The sequence below is a fragment of the Polypterus senegalus genome, chromosome 3 (assembly GCF_016835505.1).
Source record: "Polypterus senegalus isolate Bchr_013 chromosome 3, ASM1683550v1, whole genome shotgun sequence".
NCBI lineage: Eukaryota > Metazoa > Chordata > Cladistia > Polypteriformes > Polypteridae > Polypterus > Polypterus senegalus.
This window is the reverse complement of record NC_053156.1, coordinates 235310348-235330668: the sequence shown is the minus strand read 5'-3', so window position 1 is coordinate 235330668 and position 20321 is coordinate 235310348. Positions and strand designations below refer to the sequence as shown.

The following is a 20321-nucleotide window of genomic DNA, read 5'->3' as shown; positions in this document are numbered from 1 at the left end:
TACACTCCTATATAGAGAACAGCATTGATGGATTCAATAAAAATGTGGATGAGGCAATTCAAGTAAAGACATTCGCTTGTAATCAGCCCACACTTACAGAATGCTAATAAGAGAAGCAAACATTTCTTAACCTAATCAAACCATTGCATGCTGTGATGCGTCCACCAACTCTGTTTTAGTGCTCCTTTGCTTGATCTCACTGCATATGTCATGACAGTTGATAACCTCAAAAGCTGGTTTGTGCCATGGACAGCATAATTACAGAAAACGCTGGTTCCAAGAACAATTCTTAAAAAAATTCATGTTTTTAAGGTTTCTCTGTCTTGCATTTCCACACATGCTACACTGTAAAAATAAGAAAACATAGTATTGAGTCCCAAATTCAATCAGCATTACTGGGTACAAAAGAAGAGGCCAAGCCTGGATGGAGTACGTTTTAAGGCTCACCTCCTTCCCAATTCCAAAGCCTAAAATCGTCTCCATAATCATGTTCATCTGGGAATCATTTGCCAATAATATATTTGTTAGGAATATTTGTATAAGCTTTGTAACATACCATTGTCTGCCTGCTTTAAGGCATTTAGTATTCACAATATACTGAAGTACACATGATAATAAATATTTACTGTATATCAGCATGGAATTGCATCTTTTCTGTTCTGATGTTGTAGACTAAAAGACAGCATGATCATGGGACAGTGGTACAAGGTCACCAAAAGACAGGCTGGAATGACAATGATGTTAATTTGACAGGGAATATAAGGCAAGTTTCAATGTGGAAACTGCAACTGGAAAAGGCTGCTTACTGTGCTTCAATTTTCTGTTTTCATTAATTAAGTAATTAATTGCTTAATACAAAGTAAAGTCATTATAATGAAGTCATTACCCAAATTAAGCTATTGGGTAAGCTGATTTGTGCTTTCTATTAATTACGAGTTACATTGTTATTTCTCATGGTGCCAGAGAGTGGTGACACACTGCATTTTGGTTGAACATACGATTAAGATTTTCACTGTTTTCTGTTCTGTTCCAAAAAGGACAATATCCAAACTTGTGCTTTGTTAAATGGTACTATACTGGCCCAGTATAAGCAATGATGGACTGAATTAAGCATTCGAAAATGTTGTTATATTGAAAAAGAAGCTTATACATGTAGTGGAAATTCATTTAGCAGTAGAAAAATCATTAAGTCTTTTTGTTTTTAGCTTAAAGTCTTTTATTCATATCAGACAAATAAACAGGCTTTGATATATTCCTTTTCTTTAACATTGGGTGTTATATTTATTAGATCAGTTTTCAGTAAGGCTAGAGGAATTCTACATAATAACATAAAAGAAGCGTGAGTGAAGCAGACTGTGTAATTCCATACACATCTGTTACATCTGTTACTGTCATTTTTAATCATGTCTGCTGTTTTTGCTGAAAAAATGAAGCAGAACTGTGGCTTTACAGGTTGTGCTGCTGCCTCAGATGCTGTTATACCTGGTTTTGAAGCTCATTCTGATGGTTGGTTGTGTTCAGTTTTTGTATGTTCTCTCTGTGTACATGTAGGTTATTCTACCAGGTGTTCTATTCCTCCCACTTCCCAAAGAGGGGAGAGGTAGTTGGACTGAGAACTCTTAATTATTACAGCAAGAGTGATTGTGGGTATTTGTATGTGTATGCTACTCTACAGATTAGTGGTGATACCCCCCTTCCCCCAACACCATGCATGCTGCCACCTGCTCTTAGATGTTATATACTAAAATAAATGTGCTCCCATCTCCAAGGGGGACCGTTACACTACAATTTATAATGCATCATGAGGGGTTAACAAGATATCGACAACACAGAGTAGTACCTCCTTTATGGTTTCACTTAAACCACTGGATGGCATGATATGTGGTGTGAGCTATGAAGAGGAAGGAGGAAGGTTTCGTGAAGCTCAAGTAAGATGTGTTTAGCAATATAGTTCAAGTTGGATTGACATGGAGGGAGGAATAAATACATGAGAAGTAGTTTCCTTGCATCTAACACAAGCAGGCAGTGACAGCGTCAATTTGAATACTAGAGCAGCTCAGTTAACTCGTCTCTTAACACCAAAAGGGAGAGGGGTGGACAGCAGAACATATACACATATATAAAGTCACATTACATGAGTAACATTTACTGGTGTTTTTTCTTAAAACTATGCTCTGTTTGCTATGTAGTCAGTAGTGATGTACTGTTCCTTTGGACCTTAGTACTCATGCACATCCTGGTAGTAACATCAACTTTGGTGACAGTGGACAGTTTTAGAGCTGCAAGTATATATCTGCTCTGGATCTATTTAGGTGTGCCTGACAAGTCTGTTAGTGAATGTATGCAGAAATAAATATTTTGTTTTGCATTTTAACTGCTTACCTCTTGATAATATTTTCTGAACCTTACCATTTAGTTGATTATGTAAAAATTTTATCTGTCTATCCATTTTCCAGTCCAGTTAAGCATTCAGGATGGGCAGCTGGAGCCTATCCTGGCAACATCAAGGACAAGTAGAAGCAAAACATGCATGGATTGCTAGTCCATTGTAGGGCATATTCACACACTTACCACAGTCAGTCACTAATTTAATGTGATGGAGGCATATTAGGGATGTGGGAAGAAAAGGGGATCAACTGGAAAAGAACAACACAGACATGGAGAAACTGCAAGCTCCACATAACCAGTGACTGAATTTAGGATTGAAGCCAATGGAGATGTCAAGCAGCAGCACTAATCTCAATTCCACCATGCTACTGAGAATATTATTTTGCTTTTCAAAAATTGCAAACACATTAACAGTGTGACAGAATAACTTACATTGAAGGGTATTTTCAGCTTTCTGTGGACAATGTCATAAAGACATCTATATTTCCATCTTTTGCCCAATAAAGAATCCTTGGCAATACTTTAGTATATGTACTGCAAAAACATATATGTTACTCATGTACCTGTTATATAACAAGAATTTAACCAAGGCTTCTTTTGGTGTTAAAAAGGCTTGCTAAGCATCAGTAAAGTTGTTAATACTTCTGTGCAGTGTGCCCTACTAAATAACGTCACTTTGGAATTGTCAGAAGTGGGTTAAGTGAGAAATATTTCTGTTGATCATAGATAGATTGATAGAACGTTATTTGTCCTCAGCGGGAAATGTGGGTTATTACAGAAGCACTTGAAATAAATACATATACAAATAGATAAATAAATATACAGTATATTACATAGTATTGTCTCAACACACACTATATTGACTAAAAAAACACGCTTCAGACTTTCTCAGTCAGACAGGCATTATGCAGACGTATTGCTGTTGGTATAAAGGAGCCCCAGTAGCGTATCTTGACACACTTCTGATGAATAATTTGTTGGCTGAACTCTTGCTTTATAAGTGCAATTAAAACCAAAAGAAGCCTTTTGTAAGGTCTTATTGTATAGGAGTGAATGAGTAATAGACACATTCTTGCAGTACCTAAACTATAATATTAAATCTTTGATTTCCCTTCACATTACATTGGAAATGCAATGTATAACTGTGTGCAAACTGTATAAATAAGTGAGTGTGTCCAGCAGTTAATGTGTATCCCATTAGTTTTGGTTAGGTTAGGTAGACTTTATTATCCCTGAGGAAGACTTGTTTGCAGCAGGAAAGTACAAAAATCATACGCCATTGTTAACATAGCTACAAGAAAATGAGCCAAAATACAACTGAAAACTAGTGTTATCTTAATTATGCACACTCAAGACTAGTAAAAAGAATAATAATAACCTTTAAAATTACAAAAGTAAAAATTCAGAATTCAGCAGCATCTCTACAAGTAATAGAATTCAAAAAGGAATAAAAGAGTTTTGTTGCTGTTTACCCTCTGGAGACTAAATCTGCAGCCTGATGGCGTCAGCTGAAATGTAGGAGAAAGCGGGTGGCTACTGTCTTGTAAAACTGAGTTGGCCTTCTTTCTAAGCCATCTGTAACAGTGACAGAGACCTGATGCAAACCAATTATTTTATTGGTAATTTTTACAATGTTATTAGGAAGTTTAGTTCCTACTTTGTTGTAAATGCTACTGAGACAAACTATTGGCTTCACAACAATATACTGAAGTAGGAAGTTTAGTAAATTAAGTGAATATTTTATTTCTTGGTAAGATTATTTAGTAATTTTCATTGTTGTTTTGACGCTTTTATTTACATGTAATAATGCACGGTCTCTGTTAATTTCTCTCTTAATACAAAAATGTTAACAATACTGTTAGAACTCCTATAGCATTATGTGCTGTTTAACGAAATGTTTGTGAATCTGTCATTCTCTGTGTAGAATGTTGCTAGTGAATGCTTATTACACCATATTAGTAAGAGTTAATTCTGAGCAAAGGCATTGTTTTTTCTTTTTTATCAGCAGGAACAACCAAATGAAGAGGAGGCCTTCCTCTGCAGTGGGCTACAAGAGGCCAATCAGTCAGTATGCACGGGTTGCCATAGCAATGGGAGCTCATCCTCGATACAGGGTAAGTGAATGGGGAATAAGAGCAATGTTAAAAGAAATGAGAACGTGGAACAAAAATGCAGGTCAAACATGCTGAAGACGTTAAAGAAAAGAAAAACATCCAATTAAATAGTAACTAACACAAATCTAATTTTAAAATCAAAACACTGTATGTGTTTAAAAATATCCCTGTTAAGATAAAGGTCTGTAATATCAGCACTTGTTTTATTCAAAGTTAGCCTGCAGCAATGTTGTTGGCTCCTGATTCATCTGTTTGCATATTTTCAGACTGACAGTTCAAGTGTTTGGCATTGTGGGAAGTAAAAGCCTATACAGGCAGCAATAGATCCAATGCAGAAATACATCATAGGTGTGTTACGAATTGAAGTCAGAATCCTAGTGAAAAGTCAGCCACCAGAACAGGCATGGACTTCCACTAGCCTGTTCAAAATAGCCTCAATCAAACCCTATCCAGACCCCACACTACTGCTTGAGGCTATGGCCTGGAGAAATTGCCATTTAAAGGCCAAAATCCCTTCAGCTTATAAAATATCTTGGATGTTCCTCAGAGGAAAGAAAATCATAAAAACCTGTGACTCAAAGAGACTGTTCACAAAAGTAATCTTTATAAATGGGAATATTTTTCACAAAACTAGCAAAATAGTAGTGACAACAGCATGGTCCCGTATCTTGGGGTATCACCTACACAGCACAAAGAATAGACTTGCAGTTAATGACACAGTACACAATTAATGAAACATAAGCAAAATCAATAGAAATAACCAAAAAGCATCAGTAAATATGATTTAAATTTAAGCATCAGATGGAACACTTAAAGCACACCACACTTACCCTCACATGAGGCCATTTTGAGTTGTGTTCAAGGGTGGGAGAAAACGTGTTGGAAAATACATTGAAAAAATGGGAACATACTAACAAAGGAAAGTAGACAAGAGTTATGTGTAAAATACCAAAAAATCAATTTGGCTGAACATTGAATGATGCATTAATTTTTCTTGTCAGTGAAGGGAGAAGAAAGATTTGATGATCACTCTGCATGTATCAATGATATGTCTGTAGCAAATCCCTGAAATGGCTTTCAGTGTCAGGGGCTGCATGCTTTTGTCTATTTGGACACTAAGACTAAACTCACTCTAAGACTTCCCAGAGTCTCTGTACCCATAGCATATGGAGAGTATGGCAGTGAGGGAGGTAGGGGTGAAGGCTTCTGATTTACCAGTCAGTTTGTATTCTGATCCTCGCCTCTGGTCATTACCTTAATGTAGAAATCAAAACAATGATGATACAAGTGCAAACAGTTGAATTAGGTTTCTGTACAATATTGCTGGGTTCACTCACTGTGATAGTATGAGGAGCTCAACAATATGAGAAGATTTTGAAGTAGAGTTGTTCATTTTACCTTTCAAGAGCAGGCAGCTAAGGTTGTTTGAGCATGTAGTTAGAATATCTACAGGTGCCTCCCACAGAAGGTGTACCAGGCAAGATCAACTAGGAGAAAACTCTTTAGTTAGTCTCTCTCTCAGCTGGCCTGACAGCATCTGGGAATTCTTCAGATAATGCTGGAAGAGGTTATTGAGAATATGGTGACCTAGTCATATATAGTATAAGTGGAATGAAAATGATGATGATGAATAGAATCCATGGTGTTCATTGTTGTATAAGTAATATAAATGGGTTTTAGATGCCCCAAGTTTTCAAATCCACTCTGCAGGAATAAACATTAATACTGTAGATGTCTAAATTTGTTCTCCACTTTTTGCAGCTTATTGAATCCAAAGTTAAAAGAATGAGTCTGCTTCATCTTGCAGGCTTCCATACCACTATGAATTTACTTCCTATAGACCCCATTCATACTCACATTTCAAATTAGTAGTCCAATACAGTTGCCACTGTCCCACAAGTTGATATTTATGAGCAGGGATCCTCAAAACTTTATCTGCATAAATATTTCTGCTACAGCTCATAATGAAATGATAGCAGAATTCAGACAACATAGCTTGAACCCATTGCTTTGGATAATCACTACCTTGTTGGACGCTGTTGTCCATGATGCAAGTAAATGAGGGATCTGCCTTTCAGTTAAAATGAATGAAGTCTCTGTTGTTTTAAAATAAGCACTGCACAAAGCAGAGCAGTAGTTTCAGAGTAAAGAAATTAAAGAAGAAAAAAGCCTGCAGTTGAATTGCCATCTGTAAACTGATTTTCCAAAAGTGACTATGTTCATGTAAATTTGTGCCCAACCCCCATTTTAGTTAATCACATTAGAATATACAATTTTCCAATGTGCATAAACATTTAATAAAGATATTTAGCTCATAAAGAAGCAGAAGAAGGTCTGAAAGCATTTTGACAGTAAAACCAAGCAATCATTCATTAATTTCATCTAGCATCTTTTTTACTGAGCAGTTCATTATCTCATTATAGAATTAAATGATGACTTTAAATGCACAGAATGATTTACACTTCAATACAGTACAGTACACAGAGATGTATAATTGATGTAACTTCACAAAAGAATGAATTGATGCACATTGGAATTAACCAATCTACTAAGGCTGCATGTATCCTAGACATTAATTCCAGTAAAGTCATTTTCTCATATTTTTAGTGTTTATTTTCCAATCCATCCATTTTTTTGGTAGGGTCAATGAAACTGGAGCCTATCCTACTAGCACTGAGTGCAAGGAAGGATCTAATTCCAGATGAGATGGTAATCCTTCACTAGGCACACTCATGCGCTCTCTACACTCATGCTTATCACCCCAATTTAGTATTTCCAGACAACCCTTGAGATGCAGAGGAAATCCAGACTACCTGGAGAATATACATGAACACTGGGAAAATGAACAACCATGGTGCCATACTCTTCCCAATCGACAGTCTATATACAGTGCCATTTTTATCTTTGATGAGTCAGACTAATTAAAAAAAAAAATTTTAATGGCTTAAATATATTTTTGATACAGCAGAAATAATATAGAAAGAGTAAGGGAACTGCTGCAAAGAGAAACAGGCATGAAACATGAGATATTCTGACCTGTCAGAGATGAAAAGTGATAACAAAATATAACTTGGCATATAAGATTTCTGCCTGCATTTACATTAAAGGGGCTGCAGCAGATTGACTCATTCCCACTCAATTTTCTTTACATGCTCCATGTCAATGCTACCTTGCTTGTGCACAAGGTTACGTACTAGAAATGCATGAATCAGGGTGCATAGTCATTTTCCTGTTAGCTGTGTATTTATATGTACTTTCCTTTTAATATAATTGATTTTTCAAAATATTGAACAACCCCTACTATGATGAGAGGGTGAATACCAGAGTTACTCCACTCCCAGAAAGCTGAACTATTGAATTATTTAAAATAAATAAGTGGCTTCCTTGACTAAACTGATACATTGTATGCTTCATAGAAGGACATCCTGCAGTGTTTACCTTCCGAGTTTTGAGTTCAGTTCAGTCATGCGTACCATGCACTTACAGTAATTTGTCCAACCATTTCTTGAACCCATTTTTTCTGTTTATGGGTAGCCAGAGCAGCTATGGATTCAAAACAAAAATGTTTTAAATGTTTTAAAACGTTTTCACTATTTTAGTAGGAAATAAGTTGAGGTTACCATCCCAGACACACTATATATTTCTCTTTGATTTAAAATGTTGCATTCCTTTTATTGTTTGCAAATAATATTACCTGTTATTTTTTGGTGAGTCATAATATGAGAAATAGGCCAAACTATAAAATAGAAGGTGAAGATACAGTAGACAAAACCTCACATAACCTGACTAAAGGCTCCTTGTTCATTTTTCTTAGCGTCCTTGTATACTCAAATGTCATCTCTGCAGTGCTGACGTCCATTATTGATTTATTGAATAGTGTTCCATCCCTAGAGGTATTCTGACTTCATCCGCCACAGGGCCAAGGTTTTTAATGAGATTTCATATCGCGGCTACTCTGCATGCCTGAATGCCATAATTCAAGTGGTCATGTTGATGTGGATGTATGTGGGCTTCCTGCAGTAACACAGGGACCTTCACTACATGCCTACTGTTCTGAGAAGATTGCCCAGCACTTCGTAAGTTCATGACATGACTGTTTTAAATGTTTTCAGCATCCAATTGCTTGTTCCTCCTAACTGAAAAGGCAGAATCACTAATCTATAGCCAGGATCCACTGAACATCTGATAGAGTATTATTGGCCGAGTCCTCACAGTTCAAGTGTGGACTGTTTGCGATTAGTCTTCTGGTGCTTAGAGTAACATAACGTACTAAAACCTACTTAATCCAATTCAGGAGTAGGTGCCCATCCCAGCAGTACTGGGCACGAGGTGAAAATTCATCATACAATACAAAACAATTCATTTTTGAATAGCTCAAAATCACACAAGAAGTGCTGCAATGGGCTTTAACAGGCCCTGCCTTTTGACAGCCCCCCAGGCTTGACTCTCTAATTAAACAAGGAAAAACTCCCAAAAAAAACCCTTTTAGCGAAAAAAAATGGAAGAAACCTTGGGAAAAGCAGTTCAAAGAGAGACCCCTTTCCAGTTAGTTTGGGTGTGCAGTGGGTGTCAAAAAAAGGGGGTCAATACAATACAATACACAGAACACAAGTAATACCATATAATAGTGCAATAGAAATACCATCATAGAGCTCAGCCACCCACATGAGCCAGTTTGAAATCACCGGTTAAGCCAACATGTACAGATTTGGCATGATGGAGGGAAACCTGAATACCAAGGGGGAAAACAAATCCAAACCCAAGGAGAAATCCTCATAGATTCCACACCTGACACAGAATTTAGAAGACTGGAGTCATGAGACAGCAGTATTAACTACCTGCACTGCCTTGCCACTAATACTTCAAGTAAATCCTTTTAGTTCTGTAAATGCCATTAATTCATTATTTTAAATTCATTCATCTATGTTCTATCACCATTTAATCAAGTTCGGGGTCACAGTGTCATCAAATGCCTATGCCAGGGTGTAAGACAAGGACCAATCCTTGAGTGTCCAGTAAGTCTGACCGGCACAAGTTTGGAATGCAATAGAAAAGCTGAAATCCTGAGAGGAAAACCCACACAGATATGGGAAGAACAACTTAGACTCTGTCTTCAGGAGCTTATAGGCATCAGCAGCAACCACTTAACACCACTTATTTGTAAATTTAAACTCTATTTTGTTTAGGTTTATTTAATATGTAATACACATGCAGTAGTCACCTTGTAATCAGACAGCTTTCATATTATTCACATTCAGTTTTGTTTTCTGTATGTCACAATGAAATTTTTATTTGCTTTTATTATGGCTTAAAAATGTTGCTTTCATTAGAAATGGGATAAAAAATGGTAGTGCAGATTATGAAAAATAATATATTCATCATAAAGAATATATTAAGTAATAAGAAAATTGACAGCATTCCCTCAGTATGTCTGGGTTTTGTGAGTGCAGTTTTCTGGACATCAGTAATTAAAGGAACGTGAAGTAACCAGCTGCTTCCATCTGTGTTAATCGAGGAGAGACTCTTGGGAATCTGAAGGAGCCAGTTGTTTCTACTAAAGGTGTGAGGAATTTGAGCATTACAGAGGGCTTATCTGATGTGATATGGGAAAATATGGGAAATACAAGTTTCCCACTGGGAAATTTCATGTAGTAACTCCCAAAGGGACAATTCTGATATTGTGAAGATTTGTGACGTAACCCTGGCCCCTCATCTCATTTTGTTATATAAAATGAAAAAAAAACATTAGTAGCTCAGGCAGAAATGTGATTTTTTTGTTTGTGTTGTCTGAAACAGTATTATAACTCCTTAAAGTGTTTCCTTTGATTCTTATTTTCATTAAACAGTTAGAGCTTATACTTTTATGTGAATTAACAGTCCAACCAGAAATTAACTTGAAGACAATGGAGTGCAAAGGTGTGACATCACAAGCAGTAACTCTTAAAATTCCCATTGCCAACAAACAGCCTAATCCAATGTATTTCTTCATTTCAATTATCTGTATCCTGTACTGATCTGTCTTTTGGTGGTGAAATACCCCCCCTTCTTGTCAGCTGTGCTTCCAGAAGTGCAGTTAACATTTTTTCTCTTCACGCTTGTCAGTCAGTTTATTAGCAGATTGGCTTCATTTTGAATACTGCAGTTAGGTGGTCTAATATGCACTTTAATACTTTTAATTAACACTTCTGCCGATCAATACATAGATTGAATGCCTGTCAAAATTTTAATTCCTACTTTCCTAAGGAAAATATTAATTATCATGTGACATCACTTTATCTAAAACTGTACTCCATTATGGTAAAACTTTAGATCAGGCACCTCATTTATTTTCTTTTCACTCTGGAGGCTCTCTCTCTCTCTCCCCCTCTTTGTTAGTGTCATTAAGTAAACCACTAGACAGCATTTTCTGAACGTTCTCTTTCCTTTACAGGGTAATGGGATGCTGAAGTTTATCCCAGTAGCATCGGGTGCAAATCTAGGAGCCAACTTTGAGGACACTAAGTCATCATAAAGCATAGAACGCACACACCTCTGCTCACTCCAACCCCAATTTAGGGTCATCATTTAACCTAAGAAGGAAATGGACTCTTAAACTACAACATTGCTGGTTCAATTCCTGCCATCTGACCCACTGTGCAGACATGAGCTAATCACTTCATCTGCCTGTAAAAATCTGTGTGAACACTTTAACTATTTATCTGTAGATTTAGCAGAATTGGAAGGGATTTGATAAAGAAAGGTACTTTAAAAAATCAATTTTGCTTATTTGGCTTTAGGTTACAAAAGAGAAATGGGGTACTTTGAGAAAAACACATACAGATTCAGGAAGTAAAGACAGAGAGTGACCAGTTCAGGAATCAGCTGCACTAACCACCTTGCCATCAAGCTACCCTTTCACTAAACTGCGCCAGTGCTATACACGTTTCACCTGCATGTTGCAGTGGCTCTTTGGAGTGATTAATGATCCAATATACCCAGGAAGTACATACCTGTGCAGCAGAACATTAGGACAAGACAATGATTTATGAGTCTTTTTTTTCAACTGGTATTTCTATGTGAAAGCACAGTAATTCTGGGCAAACAAAAATATCCAGCAGAAAAATGAATCTCTCTCAATGTTTGTATTTAGTTTAAATTCCCAAGTCTGTGATAATTTTAATGCAGTGCAGACCTATTTTTAGACAGATTTGTTGTTTTATTTATTAACGCACAGTAGGAGTTCAGCCCTCATGTCTCTTTCCAGGTTAGCATGATCAGCTAAAGCGAGACCCAACTGTGAGAAACATTGTAATGAATTTGAATATTATTGTAATATGAAATAAGTTCTTGTCCTGGTTATGACATAAACAACTTGCAGGGAAATCTTGGGAGTTGGTGGCAGGATTGGCAGTCCATCCACCGTAAAACCTTCACACAGCTCTGAAATGGCAGTCAGGACTCCTATCTGCTCTCTGTGGGAGTAGCCCTGCTGCCTCGCATTATGAAAGGGGTTGGGGAAATGCCCTTGGGAGGCTCAACCCCGGAAGAGTCAAAGCCATCTGATTCTTCAGCTGTGAACCACCCAGTCTCACTGAGATTGCAAAGGTGGTGAACCAGCTGAGGGTAGGGATGGGTGCAGGGATCTGCGGTGTCCAGGGTGAACTTTTCCAGCCTAGAGGTAAGGCTGACCTCTTTGCACTGCAAGGAATCTTTTTTTCCATTTGGGAGACAGGCATCATCCCAACTGACTGGAAAACAGGACTTGTCCTCTCTGTCTGGAAAGGGAAGAGTGATCGCCTGGGTTGCGGCAACTACAGGGGAATAACACTGCTCTTGGTGCAGGGTAAGGTCCTTGCTAGTATCATCCTCAATAGGATGCTTGATCATTTGCTCAGCTACCAGTGACCGGAGCAGTCTGGTTTTATCTCTAAGCAGTCTACCATCGACCACAACCCGGCACTGAGGGTTCTCATGGAGTGCAGCTTTTGTCAATTTTAAAGTAAAGTGATCAGCTCAGTTGATGGGGCTGAGTCTTTACAGGATCCCTCTGAAGTTGCTGGATATCATGGCCTGCCTGTGCACTGGTACTGTCAAGGGTGTGTTCTTACCTCTACCCTGTTTAATGCTTGGATGAACTGGGTGTTGGGCAGGGTTTTCGGGTCAAGCAGTTGTGGGATATCTGTTGGTGAAGAAAGGTTCACTGATCTCAGCTTTGCCAACAATGCAATAATCTTCATGGAGTCAATGGAGGCACTGATTAGGGCTCTCAATAGACTGAGTGAGGAGTCTGAGTGTCTGGGCTTGCAGGTTTCCTGGATAAAAACCAAGATCCATGCCTGTCTGCAGGTCTGTCTGCGGATAGAATGTCGACCTTGTCGAGTGGTTTACTTACCTTGGCAGCATCATTCATGTCTCTGGTGACTCTTTCTATGAAATCAGTAGACAGATAGGGAGAGAATGGGGAGGCTCATAAGTTTGCTGGAAAGAGGTGCGTGTTGCTCCTCATTGTTGAGGACCCGAATAGCTGGACCAGGCCAAGGGGACTCCCATGTAACACCAGATTGCAGCAGATAGAGGGTGAGTCTGGACCATGTGTCTGCCCTTTGCCAGCCAGGATCCCGAGCTGTTTTGTCGTGTGATGGGTGTGTGGCAACACACTTTACCAGTGCATGCTCCCCAACCTGACCTGACCTGACCTGTACAATATGTGCTGCAAAATGCAAGTATAGCTATGTGTAAACTATGAAAATAAAAATTTATACTGTATGCCTTGCTATACTCCTATAAACCTATGATCACAATGACATACTGATGACTGAATATGTTTACTATGCACTATAATAATCTCTGCCAGTTTATGGGTTCTCCCAGATTGGCCAATGGTTCCCTCAAAGAGAGTAATGGAGCATATATTTTTACAGCTGGATGCCTTTCCTGTCATCAGCCTATTTTAGTTGCCTTTTATAATACACAAGAATGACAGTGACCTTATTCTATATAATATAATGCTAGCCTTTATTTTTTCTACATTTATTTAACAACAGTATTGTGAAGAACTGAATATGTTGTCTGTGAGCTACAACACTAACCTATATTTTAAGGCAAAAAGAATTTGAAAGATAAAAATACACATCTTTGTTGTGAGCTTGAAGTTTCTCATTTATGTTTTATAAGTTCTGCTCAGAGTCTCTTTCTGCAATGGTTTACTTTGAAAGTAGGTCATTGTTTTGACAAGAATAGCTTTTTATTGACTCTTGGAGAATGGTGCAGTTTGCAATATTTATGTAATATAAAAGCTGTGCATTTAGTGGCATCATATAAATTTGCTAGTGCAGTTTAGCCAGTGCAGTATCTCTTTCCAGCTTACCACATTGCACATTTAGATGGGGCTGCCAGAGGACACCATGCTTATAGAGTGCCACATGGCAGATTTCAGAAAAGAGACTGAACCATATTAGTAGTGTCCATGCCAGCATGTTAGCAGTTGGTACACTTTGCCAAAATGATAGATAGATAGATAGATAGATAGATAGATAGATAGATAGATAGATAGATAGATAGATAGATAGATAGATAGATAGATAGATAGATAGATAGATAGATAGATAGATAGATAGTTCTGTTGGACTAGTACTGATGCACAGTGAAGTTCGTCGACACTGGCTGCAGCACTTCTGCTCGGTTCAGAATTGCAAAGCACAACACATGGTGTTTATGGCAGCATAGACCATTATAAACACTCTTTGTTCAATACATTTGCAACATTTTCTCCCTTAGAAAGGCAAACAGTATAATTAAAGAACTCAGCCGTACTGCACAGGTGCTTTTCTCAATTATCTCTTCTAGCAGACAGAACAGAGCCTTTTGCATTTGCACTAGTACATTCAGGGTCAGTTTCTACCCACCAATTGCAATACTGCTGACCAGTCAATCATAAGAATTCAAATATTATAATAAAAGAAAGAACATGTATAAATATATATATTAGTTAAAATACATGTTGTGTATATTGCATATATTTTGCATGTTTAGTATGTTTATTATGAGATGTGCAAGTGCAGATTTCCTTTTACTGGGTACACATGACAATAATCTTGCCTTGACTATGCACCCTTTTTAGCCACTTTATGTGTTTCTATTGACTTTTTATGGCAATCAGCACATTTAGTTGAGCACTTGGGCTGTTAGCTTTCCATGACAGAACTATGACAGAACTCGTATAAATCAATGATGTCAGCAAAATAAAAGTGTCCTTGAGCACACATTAAATTCTTTCTGTCATTCGTCACATTTGTCTTTATATTTATTGCAAGCTATTTCTTCTTCAACTAACTTGTGGATGTTTTTGTCCTTTGCTCCTAATATAGAAATGTACCTAAAAAAATTGTACAAGACCTTGTTGTTGCCCGTGTCTCTGTATATTACTGACAAGAGTGTAGCAATACTTCTGTCTGTTAAGCTCATTTTCTTAATTGTGTTATTATCTGCATGTGTCTAGACAGTGTTATTTTTATTTAAATAAGCTAACAATTAAATATGCCCTTTTATCTTCTAAACGCAGCAGGGATACTGTTAAATCAGAACAGCAGTAAAAATATATTAAGAAAATGTAACAGGACAATTTCTGTGTAGAATTTGCATGATATCTCTGTGTCTCTGTGCGTTTGTATAGTGTGCTGTTCTTCAAAGCTTCTTCTCTCTCTCTTCTAATAGGCAGAAAACATCATGTTTCTAGAGCTAGACATGTCCCCACCTACTGTATTTGAGCTGGACTTCTCCAGGACCCAGTCTGACCATGACTTGGCTCTTCGCCTTGAACGTGATCTGTTCCTTGAAAATTCTGCATATAGGGAAAGAGCAGCTGCCACTCGGGTCAAGAAATCCAGGTCTTGGTGAGTTATGAGGTTGCACCACAAGTACAGCAGCCTGGTTATCAACCCTTTCTGTTTATAGTAAATGTTAAGCAGGATATTAGGTTAGGTTAAAATGGAGAGTTGAGCATGCAATCTTGAAAGGAATACACCACCCAATGTATTTTTAAATTTTAACATCCCATATACTTTGTAGTGATGGCCGACAAAAAATTTTCAGAGAAAAATTCACGAGATTGTGCTTTTCAACTGAAGGCCTACCTCTCCCACTGTTACACTAACGAAGAGTGCTGTCTTTATTTGAAAAGATTGACCTATGTTTAAGGGTGGGCTACTTTCATTTCAAGGGGGGATCAATTTAGCAGAATTTATTTTGGCAAAAAAATGCGTATGTTTTGCACATTTTGAACATTTGACTAGATGACTTTATGTGGATTATGTAACACGTGTAATGTGAGATTTTTTTCATGGATCTTTTGATATCGTTTGCTGTTTCCATTATTGGCCACCATCCACTTTAACATTTGAAAAATATACAGTAATCCCTCCTCGATCGCGAGGGTTGCGTTCCAGAACCCCCCGCGATAGGTGAAAAGCCGCGAAGTAGAAACCATATGCTTGTATGGTTATTTTTATATATTTTTAGCCCTTAGAAACTCTCCCACACTGTTTATAAAGATTCTCCGCACAGTTATACAGTAAACCCTCGTTTATCGAGGTTAATCCGCTCCAGAAAGATAAATGAATTTCCATGAAGTAGAATTCTTTATTTATAAATCTAATATTTTCGCAGTTAGAGCATAGAAAACCTGTTTACGACCTTATAAATACGTTTTTTAACATTATTAGAGCCCTCTAGACACGAAATAACACCCTTTAGTCAAAAGTTTAAACTGTGTTCCATGACAAGACAGAGATGACAGTTCTTTCTCACAATTAAAAGAATGCAAACCTATCTTCCTCTTCAAAGGAGTGCGCGTAGTAAACAATCAAAAATCAATAGGGCTGTTGGGCTTTTAAGTATGAGAAGCACCTCGATAAAGCGGCCGCAATGAAAAGATCAATGTGAAGGTAGTCTTTCAGCATTTTTTACAGGCGCGTCCGTATCTTCTAAGCAAACAGCCTCTGTGCAAACAGCCCCTCTGCTCACACCCCCTCCGTCAGGAGCAGAGAATGTCAGAGAGATTGAGAGAGACAGAGAAAAGCAAACAATCAAAAATCAATACGGGCTGTTAGAGCTTTGAAGTGTGCGAAGCACCGCGCAGGAAGCATATCTTACATTATTGAGGAGTTTTAGTTAATATGTAATACATGCTCTGATTGGGTAGCTTCTCAGCCATCCGCCAGTAGCGTCCCTTGTATGAAATTAACTGGGCAAGCAAACTGAGGAAGCATGTACCATAAATTAAAAGACCCATTGTCCACAGAAATCCGCAAACCAGCAAAAAATCCATGATATATATTTAGATGTGCTTACATTTAAAATCTGCGATAGAGTGAAGCCGCAATTCCTTTAAATCAGTGTCTTAGACAAAAGAGGAAATAAATTAATGTTTTTACTAATTGTCATTTTTTATGAAATGTATTATTTGTGATTATTTCTCTGTTTGTCTAACACACAATAAGTTGATGTGAGATGACACTCGTGCTTTTCCAAAATGACTCTTGTATACAATTTGTAGGACCTGCTAGTCATCTTTTTAATTAATTAAGCAATACTTCTCTATAATCAGATTTCGGACAATTTGGATGAATACTTTATTTTAATCTTTTAATTTTAGTTTTGTTATTTTTATAAACTGTTGAATTTTTGGGGATCTTTCAGCTAGTTTGACATAATACGCAACATTTTCCAAATCACAGAAAAAAACTTTTTTTTTTTTTTCATTTTTCTTTTTTTGTGGGTAACTGATGTTATATATTATCTAAAATTCTCACTTAGAGAATCTGTACAAAACTTTTTCAAAGCCTGGCAGGATCTAATCAATAACATTTTAGAATAAACATTTAAATTGAGGAAATGGATTCTCTCCCCTCTTTTTCTTTTAATTCTATTTTATTCACATATTTATCTACATATTTTTACTATTATTAAAGTTTTACTCTGCTGACCTAGCTCTCTTTCTCATGGGTGGGGGTTGATTTGTTTCTAACCTAGTTTTATAAAACTTGATTTGCTTCTATGGAGTTTTATTTGATTTTAATATAATTAGTAAAATGTTAAATAAATAAATAAACTCAATCTGCTTGTTCAACTCACAAAAACAGCATATTTTTAGTGTATTACACTACTTCAATAAGAAAACATAACGGCATATTTGTGACCACTTAAAGAAGTTATATGATACTGAACTGCTGCTGTTGGGAGTGCTAGTATGATACTATTAGCAGTGAACAGAAGAACAGAGAAAACAAAAAATATAAAAAAAAAAATATATTAATACAGTGATCCCTCGCTATATCGCGCTTCGACTTTTGCGGCTTCACTTCATCGTGGATTTTAAATGTAAGCATATCTAAATATATATCACGGATTTTTTGCTGAAGACTACCTTCACATTGCTCCCTTCTTTGCGGCTGCTTTATCGCGGTGCGCATACTTAAAAGCCCAACAGCACGTATTGATTTTTTGATTGTTTGCTTTTCTGTCACGCTCTCTCTCTCTCTCTCTCTGACATTCTCTGCTCCTGACACGCATTCCTTTGAAGAGAAGATATGTTTGCATTCTTTTAATTGTGAGAAAGAACTGCCATCTCTGTCTTGTCATGGAGTTTAAACTTTTCACTAAAGGGTGTTATTTCATGTCTAGAGGGCTCTAATAATGTTAACAGTGTGGTAGAGTTTATAAGGGCTTAAAATATATAAAAATAACCATACAAACATATGGTTTCTACTTCGCGGATTTTCACCTATCGTGGGGGGTTCTGGAACACAACCCCCGCGATCGAGGAGGGACTACTGTAATCTGATTCAAAATATGAAACAACAAAATGTGTTTATTTCTCACTAGTTTCCCTCAATTGACTTTCATGTATTTTTGTTTGTCTTACATTCTCGCATGCCGGCTATACTTTTTTACTTGCAGTCACTGGTTTAATTTGTATTTCCTTCTTATTAACTCCACAGGTGTCGACCTCCAAGGTTAATATCTTCCTCATCTTCAAGCTTCACTCTGGCCTCTGGATCCCAGTACTTCCCCCAGCCACAAGGGGTAGCAACATCATCCCATCCTTGAAGATCCCCTTTTATACCTCTGAAGGGAAGTCCAGGGCATGAAGCCTGCATTCAGCACAAAGTGTGCCAGCTTCCAGCAAAATTAGCATTAATTATCTTTGTTTTCTATGTGGAAAAGCAAATGCTGCAGAACAAAAGGAAAACTAATTGCACTGGACTGGAGAACCATAACTGGCAGCAACAACAAAATGGGGGTTTGTTATATCGTTGTGGTGTAAAATAGCTACATATAAGGCCTTTGCTTTGCTCAGTTACAGAAACACAGTGCTCCTTTAGGGTCACAGGTTAATGTGCCATTGCTGCCATGTCTCACAGATGGCCACCTTTCACAAGTAGAAAGCAACGTGGGTGCTTTCCTATAGTACAAGCAAAACAACTCCTGCAAAAATTCAGATTCTGTGCTGCTCAGTATATTTCAGAAGCTTTGGGTGTTGAACCAACATGAAAGGATTAATAAGGTGAAAGGTTTGCTGAGTATATGGAACCTCTGGTTGGTTACTGATTTTTATTAATATTTTAAGTTGCTATACTGAGATGCATTATTATTTCAAATACAACAAAGCTAGCCTTTAATATTACATTAAAAAATAACCTAGGAAGAAAATTATTAATCACAGTTTTACCCCTTTCTCCTATTATGTTTTTAAAACTTGCAATTATGCTTCCCATAAATATAATACAGTAGATAGGGTTGTTCTTTCATTTGCTAACTGCTATCATAAAAGTAATGTCAGAATAATGGCCTAACTGAAAAGTAGAATACGATGAAGGGAGTTTTGCACAAAACAAAGGGGTTCCAGTTTCTGTATCTTTATTGCAATTATGTTTTCTTGTCATCCTTTGGGCGTTTCATATTGGAGTCAAGACTGTCAGCCATTGTGTCGTTCATGCAGCATCTTTCAGGGTAAACAGCTCCCGAAAACATTGTTTCTGTGCCATGCAACACATTTGTTTTTAACAATATACAGTCTCTCTAAGTGACATGTTGACACATTGAACTGGAAGTGGGAATTGGACTTGCAACCTTTTGACTTTATATCAGGCTTCTTATCCACTAGGGATGGATTTAACTTATTGATTAATGCTGACCAGTTCAGAGTCTAAGTCCAAAATTGAAAAACTGCCTAGACATAATGTGTTTTGTAATTTATGTCTTTGCAGTGGCCACCAAGCAGTCTGAGACTTTGGGATCACACTTGCTGTGCACTTGCCATCTGCCATAGCTGTTCTCACAGCAAAATGAGGATATTCCTGATCAAACACTGCCCACTACCTTTCGTTGGATTGCTGTTCAACAACCGTTACTATTGTATTTTTTAAGGCACTTGCAATGACCAATTATGAATTTTACAGTGAGACGTGAAGATAGAACTGATGTTTGACTAATCACTGTGGAAACCAACAATGAAATAATTCTTAAAAAACTCTCATTAAATTCTTCTCTGTTGGTCACCAGAACATACTGGTTTCACAAATAACACACCTCTGCACACGTAACGCATGTTGATCAGAATATTACATTTGTTCTTAGGTATATACAAAATACTAAATAAGTATTTGTACAAGTTAAAATGATGCAGGTATCAATGTAGAAAACATAAATAGTTAACTATTTTTGATCATTTAATGGTTAAATGAAAATACATCTTTTTAAAAATATATGCATTCTACAATCATCCATCCATCCATTTTCTAACCCGCTGAATCCGAACACAGGGTCACGGGGGTCTGCTGG

General features: G+C 37.2%; 1 protein-coding gene across 2 annotated transcripts in view; it reads left to right on the top strand.

Moving 5' to 3' along the window:
• Nucleotides 1–19691, top strand: part of LOC120525996 (kinesin-like protein KIF3C) — a 162201-nt gene extending 142510 nt beyond the window's left edge. For both annotated transcript variants that reach the window (XM_039748794.1, XM_039748793.1), the window contains 3 exons: nt 4394–4502; nt 15195–15373; nt 18479–19691. In XM_039748794.1, the coding sequence (XP_039604728.1) occupies nt 4394–4502; nt 15195–15373; nt 18479–18587 (397 nt within the window). In that variant the 3' untranslated portion in view covers nt 18588–19691. The remainder of the gene's footprint in view (nt 1–4393; nt 4503–15194; nt 15374–18478) is intronic.
• The last annotated feature ends 630 nt before the right edge of the window (nt 19692–20321 follow it).